Source organism: Oncorhynchus mykiss, chromosome 25, assembly GCF_057628025.1.
Source record: "Oncorhynchus mykiss isolate SJ-2025 chromosome 25, ASM5762802v1, whole genome shotgun sequence".
Classification (NCBI taxonomy): Eukaryota; Metazoa; Chordata; class Actinopteri; order Salmoniformes; family Salmonidae; genus Oncorhynchus; species Oncorhynchus mykiss.
The window spans coordinates 36590090-36599186 of record NC_143046.1 but is presented as its reverse complement, the minus strand read 5'-3'; the positions used below and the strand labels follow the sequence as shown (position 1 = coordinate 36599186).

At 43.5% G+C, this 9097-nt stretch overlaps 1 protein-coding gene across 1 annotated transcript; it reads right to left on the bottom strand.

The window, feature by feature from the left end:
• Positions 1-1206: 1206 nt before the first annotated feature.
• Positions 1207-5791, bottom strand: LOC110505112 (proteinase-activated receptor 4). The gene is made up of 2 exons (XM_021584095.3): positions 4676-5791; positions 1207-2678 (listed from the first exon to the last, which is right to left on the bottom strand). The coding sequence occupies exons 1-2, from the start codon at positions 4797-4799 to the stop codon at positions 1600-1602; spliced, it is 1203 nt and encodes a 400-aa protein (XP_021439770.3). The 5' UTR covers positions 4800-5791; the 3' UTR covers positions 1207-1599.
• Between the last annotated feature and the right edge of the window lie 3306 nt (positions 5792-9097).

The window sequence follows — 9097 nt, the reverse complement described above, 5'->3', positions numbered from 1 at the left end:
CAGCTTGAAAGACGTTTTGGACGCTACAGTGAAAATGGTCAACTTTGTTAAAGCAAGGCCCCTGAATTCTTCTGTATTTTCTGCACTATCCCATGAAATGGGCAACGCTTTTACAACATACAGAAGTGCGCTGGTTATCAAGGGGCAAAGTATTGACACGTTTTTTTAAATTGAGAGACGAGCTTAAAGTTTTCTTTACTGACCATAATTTTCACTTGTCTGATCACTTGCATGATGACGAGTTTCTCACACGACTGGCCAATCTGGGTGATGTTTTTTCTCACCTGAATGAACTGAATCTAGGATTACAGGGACTCTCTGCAACTATATTCAATGTGCGGGACAAAATTTAGGCTATGACTAAGAAGTTGAAGCTCTTCTCTTTCTGCATTAACAAGGACAACACACAGGTCTTTCCATCATTGTATGATTGTTTTGTGTGCAAATGAACTCAAGCTTACGGACAATGTAAAAGGTGATATAGCAAAGCACCTGAGTGAGTTGGGTGCGCAATTACGTAGCTACTTTCCCGAAACGGATGAAACAAACAAATCCAGTTGTTTGTTTCATCCGTTTCAGGAAAGTACCTACGTAATTGAAAGTTATCCCTTTCATGCCCTGCCTTCAGTCCACTTACCGATATCTGAACAAGAGAGCCTCATCGAAATTGCAACAAGCGGTTCTGTGAAAATTTTATTTAATCAGAAGCCACTGCCAGATGTCTGGATTGGGATGCGCTCTGACTATCCTGCCTTGGCAAATCATGCTGTTAAGACACTGATGCCCTTTGCAACCATGTACCTGTTTGAGAGTGGATTCTCGGCCCTCTCTAGCATGAAAACTAAATACAGGCACGGACTGTGTGTGGGAAATGATTTAAGAATGTATCCAATACAACCCAACATTGCAGAGTTATGTGCATCATTTTAAGCACACCCTTCTCATTAACCTGTGGTGAGTTATTCACAATTTTCGATGTACAAATAAGATTTCATATGTAAGATGGTTAAATAAAGAACAAAATGATTGATTATTATTATATTATTATGATTATTATATGTTATTCACATTTGAGAGTGTGCTGACCCTGGTACTAGAGGGGGTATGCAGCTGGAGGTTGAATGCTTGAAGGGGTATGGGACTATAAAAAGTTTGGGAACCACTGACCTAGACCGAAGAATAGGGACAACACACACTGCAACTGTATTTTTCCCATTTTGTCAGATTTATAAAAGACAGTCCATTAATATAGATTGACTGTGTAATCCTGTAGAACTCTAACGATACAAACCCTCATCTCGAAAACCAGACCATAGGCAACAAATGAAGAGCATTTGAAATTTGTGGGAGGCAAAGTGGATGTCTAAAGAGACTATTGTATGATGTATGTATCATGTATGTATGTATGATGATGATTCCTAAACACCTCCCTCCATTGACTGCATGTTTATGGAAATTGCACAGAATTTGCCATCCATTTTTTGTTTTTCACAATATACGATAAAAGTCATTGGCTGTATAAATGAGAGTCTCACATAAACCAGAGGAACAACACAAGATTGAGTCTTCGTCTGATCCTAGTGCCTACACGTCTAATACCTATCTGCATGCTACCTCCCCCTCTGACGTCACCGGGCTTCGACTAGACTTGGACAGCAGTGTCACCTTTGACCTTTGCGTCCCCTTTGAGGTGGACGAATAGGACACCTGGTTCCCCGTGGTCGAGTCTCTCCCCTTGTCGCCGCGGCAACACAGCACCGTCCTGACCTTTTCCCTGAAGTCGTCAGAGACATAGTAGAAGATGAAGGGGTCGATGCAGCTGTTCAACGTGCTAACAGCTAGGCTAACCATGTAGGGCACGTACAGGTCCTCCCCGTCATCCACCAGGTAGGAGTCGGAGTAGTGCAGGAGAAGGAGGATGTTGCTGGGTAGCAGGCAGCCAACGAACACTACCAGCACTAGCACAGTGACGCGCACAGCGTGGGCGTAGCGCTGGCCTCCCGCCACTAGGGTGCGTATCACGGAGCCGTAGCAGTAGAGGACGACCAGCAGGGGGAGCAGGAAGCAGAGAAAGAAGAGTGTGAGAAAGTAGGGCAGGAAGTAGTTCTCATGCTCCTCCTCCGGCAACGCGTCGTGGCACGTGGTTATGCTCGGCTCGTCCAGCTTGTAGGACTGGCGGGAGACGAGGAGAGGCACCATGGCGGCCAGCGCCACCGCCCACACGCCCAGGCTCATGTAAAGGGAGGTGCGGAAGCTGCGGAGGGTTTTGGCACCGAACGGGTGCACCAATGCCACGTAGCGGTCGACGGCGATGAACGCCAGGCACAGCACCGAGCCATACATGTTGCCGTAGAAGAGCGCCGTGACCACGCGGCAGAAGGGCTCGCCGAAGACCCAGTCGTTGCCCTGGAAGTGATAGACTATGCGGAAGGGGAGCACCATCAGTAGCATGAGGTCGGTGGCGGTGAGGTTGATGAGGAGGATGGTGGATGGCATCTTCTTGGTACGGAACAGAAGGACCCACAGGGCCAGGAGGTTAGCTGGGAGGCCCACAGTGAAGGCTACCAGGTAGAGCATGGGCACGTAGAGCACGGTGGTGGGAGCCTGCACCTCCTGGATCTGTTTGTCTTTCAGGGTGGTGAAGTTGCAGTTGGACACCAGCTTGAAGGAGCGCAGCCCTGTCAAGGTAGAAACAGAAGAGATTTGATCATTCGTTAGAGGTTCTGCATGAAATTATTTTCAGTATAAATGCATTCATATACTGATATTTTACCTAGAAAAAGCTGTGCATCCTAGTTAAGCATTCAGATAAGGCATACCCCTAACTTGAAATGTGTAGGTGACACAAACTTCTAATAACATCAATGTGTGATATACACAAAGGATGGAGATATGCCTGCATTTCTCACGTTAGGATTCAGCCCAATGCGAAAAGCTTGCAGGACTTTCACATCCGTAGTCGAAAGGACATTTTGGGTGAAAACTTGAGTTACGCGATGTGGATCTCAAGCTAGGATTCAGATCATTAAGAACAAAGTGATCTCATCAGCTTGAAAATAACCTATGGTCATGGGAGGGTTCTGGCAATACCATTAAAGTGGTCTGTGGTACTGTATGTCTGAAGGTGTGCGAAGTTGCTGGATATTGGCGGGAACTGGAACACGCTGTTGTACGCGTCGTTCCAGAGTATCCCAAACATGGATGATATGTCAATGGATGAAATTTCTGGTGAGTAAGCAGGCCATTGAAGAACTAGGGCATGTTCAGTTTCCAGGAATTGTGTACAGATCATTGCGACATTGTCTGCCATCTGTCCCGGAACAGTTGAAATCAGGATTAATCTGTGAGAGCACACTTCTCCAGTGGGCCAGTGGCCATCGAAGGTGAGCATTTTCCTACTGAAGCCGGTTATGACGCAGAACTGCAGTCAGGTCAAGACCCTGGTGAGGACGACGAACACGCAGATCAGCTTCCCTGAGGCGGTTTCTGACAGTTTGTGTAGTTTGTTCTTCGGTAGTGCAAACCCACAGTTTCATCAGCTGTCCAGGTGGCTGGTCTCTGGCAACAGCCCTGGTGGACATTTCTGCAGTCAGCATGCCTATTCCATGCTCCCTCAAAACATGAGACATCTGTGGCACTGTGTTGTGTGACAAAACTGCACATTTTAGAGTGTCCTTTTATTGTCCCCAGCACAAGACGCACCTGTGTAATGATCATGCTGTTTAATCAGCTTCTTGATATGTTACAGCTGTCAGGTGGATAGATTATCTTAGCAAATGAGAAATTATCACTAACAGGGATGTAAAGAAATTTGTGCACAAGCTTTTATGGAAAATGTCTAGGATCTTTTATTTCAGCTCATGAAACACTTTACATGTTGCCTTTTTATTTTTGTTCAGTATATTTATCACATTTGAAATGCAGATAGACTGAAGCTCGTTTAGCTCCTACACACTTAGAAAAAAGGGTTCCACAAGGGTTCTTCGGCTGTCCCCATAGTATAAATGTTTTGGGCTCCAGGTAGAACCCTTTTGGGTTCAAGGTAGAACCCTTTACACAGAGGGTTCTACGTGGAACCCAAAAGAGTTCTATCTGGAAACAAAAATCACAGGATTCTTCTATGGGGACAGACAAAGAACCCTTGTTGGTTCTAGATAGTACCTTTTTTCTAAGAGGGTTACCTCTCTTGTTCAGTACCTTGACTGTGCATGTAGTGGCTCAGCGTTGTGAACACTTTTTCAATCACCAATTAAATTTACATTCCAGTTTAGCCTGTTGTTGTTTTAGCCATTACAGTTAAGTGGCAGGCTATAGTGACAGTTCCCAGAGAGCTCAGGCTCATTTCAGCGAATGGTTTAATTTACAGGAAATAGCTGGCCGGTATATGGCAATAATGTACTACCCTATAGAGAACACATTCCTACTCAGTAGAAAAGAGGCAGTAGATTAGCTTGCATGCCGGTATATCTTCAAAATCACAGGAAACATGACTTACTATTGTACATGAACACCTACCAAAATAAAAATAAAAAATTCACACAAAGAAAATAATTCACGCAATGAAACCCAAACGAAGGGTTTCATTAAGCAAACCATTAGTTTGTGGTTTGCTTAATGAAAGTGACCTGAAGGAGTTTGGATCGAAAGAAGAAGAAAAAAAGATGCACCAACTTACGGACGCCCATGCCAGTGCACTCCTCCGTGGTGGGAGAGGAGGAACAGCCATGGAGGAGAGCAGAGAGAGAGAGCAGCAATAGCAGAGTCCTGGCTGGAGTCCCGGCTGGAGCAAAGAGACTCATGGTGCTGCAGAGGATCCGTGCTCTCTCACAGCGAAAGCTATAATTTATGGTCAGGCGCTACTTCCACAAGCAGAGAGAGCTGCCTCTCCCTTCCTTCCTTTCACTGCTCCGTGTAACGCAGCCCCTGTGTCCCAAATCCTGTAATGATAATACAGTGAAGTCTAAAATTGTTATCTCCTTTGCCACAATTATCACCCTTCAAATCACTGTGTTCCTGCCGAAGTTTGTCAAGAGTCTCAGCTGTGTCTCAGATGAGTTCAGCAGCTTGACTTCATCAGACTACACCGCTCTCTTCTACACTGTACTCCTATCCTCTATTCTAATATGGTCCAGCTGTGTGTCTAGTTCTGCCTCTGGGGGAGGTGCATGTTTGGTGGTTGGGGCATGACATTGTTCTTCTCATGCTGTGATTCATATGAGGAGAGAGCGGTGAGTTGATCTTCCCCACGCTTTGAGGAACAGGAAATATGGTAATTTCACCTCTGGGGCCATAGTAAGGCATGCATTATTCCAGACAGACATTCACTCACACCCAATGACCCAACGAGTATACAACAACAAACACACACATACAACCACACACACACTTCATAAGTAAGTGTCATTGTGCTCAAGAGTTCCATGTTCTGACATTCATTGAAAATATTCTGTCCTAAACAACAGCCGTATGTTCCCAATCCCCCTCTCCCTTGCAGCAATCTTTGTTGTCCATACTGGACTCAATCGTGCATCCTCTGATGCCATTTAAAACACAACCTACAAAAAACTTCAGGTCTTGACGCCAGAGGGTATTACATTCCTGCCGTTCTTAGGAGGACAAGCCGTTGTCAAATAAGCATCAATAATCTTCCACTGGGCACAGAGGCTGTGCTTTCCACCCAAATACTCTCTAGTTGTATAAATATCCAACCATTCGTTTTATATGAGACCTCTATTTTTCACGTAGCTCGGTTTATTTGCTCCTCCTGTCTTGGCAGTCTGTCCTTCCGCACACATATACCAAGCAACCCTACTCAGACACACACAAATAAACATGACAAACACACAGTCTATCAAGCTGGATAAGCACATGTCCTGTGTCCCCAGTATGGTGACTGTGAGGAGAGAGGTAGAGGCCTGCATGAGGAGCAGTCACTTCCGTCAGAGAAGAACAGGGGCATATCAAGGCAATGGCCTTGAAAGGACTAATAGCAAAGTCAAATAGGGTCTGCAACACATCAGCATTACAGTCCTTGTCCCTTCTAGCACAGGGCAAGTGGATTGAGAGGGACTTCAACTAGCTAGCTAATGTTAGCTAATGTTATGCTGATGTGTTTTCATGTGAATTCCTGACATCTCACAGGAAACGATAGGATCTTAGCTGACGGAAATGAGGGATCACGGATGTAGGGGAAGTGTGTATGCGTTCCACCCTGGTGTTTATATATTCAGCCTCAATAGGCTATTACTGATAATGTGTTTCTGTAATTTTCTTATTGCATCTGGCAAAGTGTTACCAAATCTTTGTTTTGTATTTATTTAGTATGGTCAGGGCGTGAGTTGGGTGGGCAGTCTATGTTTGTTTTTCTATGATTTCTATGTTTCGGCCTAGTATGGTTCTCAATCAAAGGCAGGTGTCATTAGTTGTCTCTGATTGAGAATCATACTTAGGTAGCCTGGGTTTCACTGTGTGTTTGTGGGTGATTGTTCCTGTCTCTGTGTTTGCACTGTTTTAGGTTTTCTCACGTTTATTGTTTTCTTAGTTTATTCATGTATAGTGTCTTTATAAATTAAAACATGAATAACCACCACGCTGCATTTTGGTCCGCCTCTCCTTCAGATGAAGAAAACCGTTACACATTTACTCAAAGAACTTTGCAAAACTACGGTGAAGTCTCTTCTTTTTTTTTTATGTGACGACATTTTCAAAACTCCAATTAAGATTCAAATATGTCTGCAGAAACAATGGGGTGTTAGCTATGATATAACACCTTGAGTTTGAAAACATTATTGGTTATTGAATTACAGTAAGTGAAGTGGATTAACGCCCATAAAATAATGATGGTAAAAGAATGACATCATGGGTCTTTGATCTGTACTATACAGAAATGCATAATTATTCATGTCATTCTCTTCATGGTGATGTATCCTGAATAGGTACACAAAGGTAAAAAATGTAGTAGCTCCCTTTGCATCTCTGGGTTTTATTATACACACTGGCTATTATTCTAATAGTTACAAATTCTAACAAAATTGTAACTACTTTTCAATGTCCGACGTCTGGTGTTGGTTGGTGCTCAGTGGGTATGAGGGGGCTCATAATAAAATAATTATTTGGTGGGTGCTTATATTGGTCCTATTTCACACATGTAGATGTGTGTATTAATACATGTGTGAATTTCAAATGTGTTTTTATTCATATGCCAACTCTCCCTGAGAGTCTGGTCATGGTAAGGGGTCTGCCATTATTGACAGCGACCGTGGAGGAATAAGGGTTAAATGCCATGCTCATGGACAGATTTTTCACATTATTAACTCTGGGATTGAAAACATTTGCCATGGGTCCTCAGATCCTCAAAAGGTTTGACAGCTGCACCATCAAGAGCATCCTGACTGGTTGCATCACTGCCTGGTATGGCAACTGCTCGGACTCCAACCGCAAGGCACTACAGACGGTAGTGAGAACAGCCCAGTACTGGGGCCAAGCTTCATGCCATCCAGGACCTCTATACCAGGCAGAGTCAGAGGAAAGCCCTAAAAATTGTCAAAGACTCCAGCCACCCCAGTCATAGACTGTTCTCTCTGCTACAACATGGCAAGTGGTACTGGAGTGCCAAGTATCTAGGTCCAACAGGCTTCTAAACAGCTTCTATCCCCAAGCAATAAGACTCCTGAACATCTAGTCAAATGGCTACCCAGACTATTTGCATTGCCCCCCCCCCCCCCTCCTCTCCCCTGTCCACACCACTGCCACTCTCTATGCATAGTCACTTTAATAACTCTACCTACATGTACATACTACCTCAACTAGCCGATGCCCCCGCACATTGACTCGGTACCGGTACCTCCTGTATATATTGTTATTTTTTACTGCTGCACTTTATATTTACTTAATACTTTTATTTCTTAATCTTATCTGTGTTTTTTGGAAATTGCACTAATGGTTAGGGGCTCGCAAGCAAGCATTACACTATCTATACCTGTTGTATTCGGCACATGTGACTAGTACAATTTGATCTGATTTGATTTTGATTTGGTTTGATCTGAACTAGCAACCTTTCAGTTACTGGCCCAAAACGCTAACTGCTAGGTTACCTACCACTCATGGGTGGGTATCCATAAGAACGAGGAGAGGTGACATTAACTGAAGAGAGAAAGAAGAGAAGTGAGCGAGAGGGAGGGGTTGTCCAGACTGTTTTCACACTCTTTTGCTTTGACTACCACGTAACAGAAAGAGAAAGAAAAAAGTTACAAGCTGAACAAAACAGTATGCCAGTGGAAGGGAGGACAGTAGCACGTGACTGAACTGTGGTTTGTGACTAGTTTGAATTCTCATTGTCCCCAATTCAGTTACAGTCATTCTGTTACGGATTTTTTTGGTGAAATTGTTACCGATTTGGTAACAGAATGAAGAGTTTTAATCATTTAATAAATAAATATTAAATAAATGTTTTTGGTTGGCGCTGAGGCCCAAGTGTCAAACGCATGTTAGTTTGACATTTTGTCATGTAAAAACTGCCACATTGGCATTTTCCAGCCCTAATGCCAGAATCGTCAATTTACCTGTTCTAACCTCAGCTCGTTTGCACTGAGATGGGAGGGGTGGCAATAATTTAGCTTTGTCCTTTAAAAACGAGCACAAAAATTACAATTTCATGCATTGCTAATGGAAAGTTTTAAGACCCACAAAAAGCAGGTCATAACCAGTGATGTAGTGGTAAAAAAAAAATAGGTGGGTGAACTCTGATAGCCAGTTGTGCAGAAAAAAGCAATGCTTTTTTTTTGGTCCTGTCTGTATGGCCTTGCAAAAGCCTCACAAGTAGACCATTTAGAAACCTTTTATGGATAGGCTACTTATGCATGGCCAGGATTTTTAAAAAGACACCAGATGCATTACTGTGGAACCAGCTTTTGTCAAAGTAGGGTAAGGGTTTTTTAATTAATCAAACAAGAAAACAAGAAATTGCTAGAGGAAAATAACTTAAATGTTTCAAAATAGGAGTGTCACAAGGTCACCATCTCTCCTACCATGATGGGCATATATGTACATCCAAAATAATAACAGAAACTGGCTAAAATATCGTAATAGCCTACGTAGA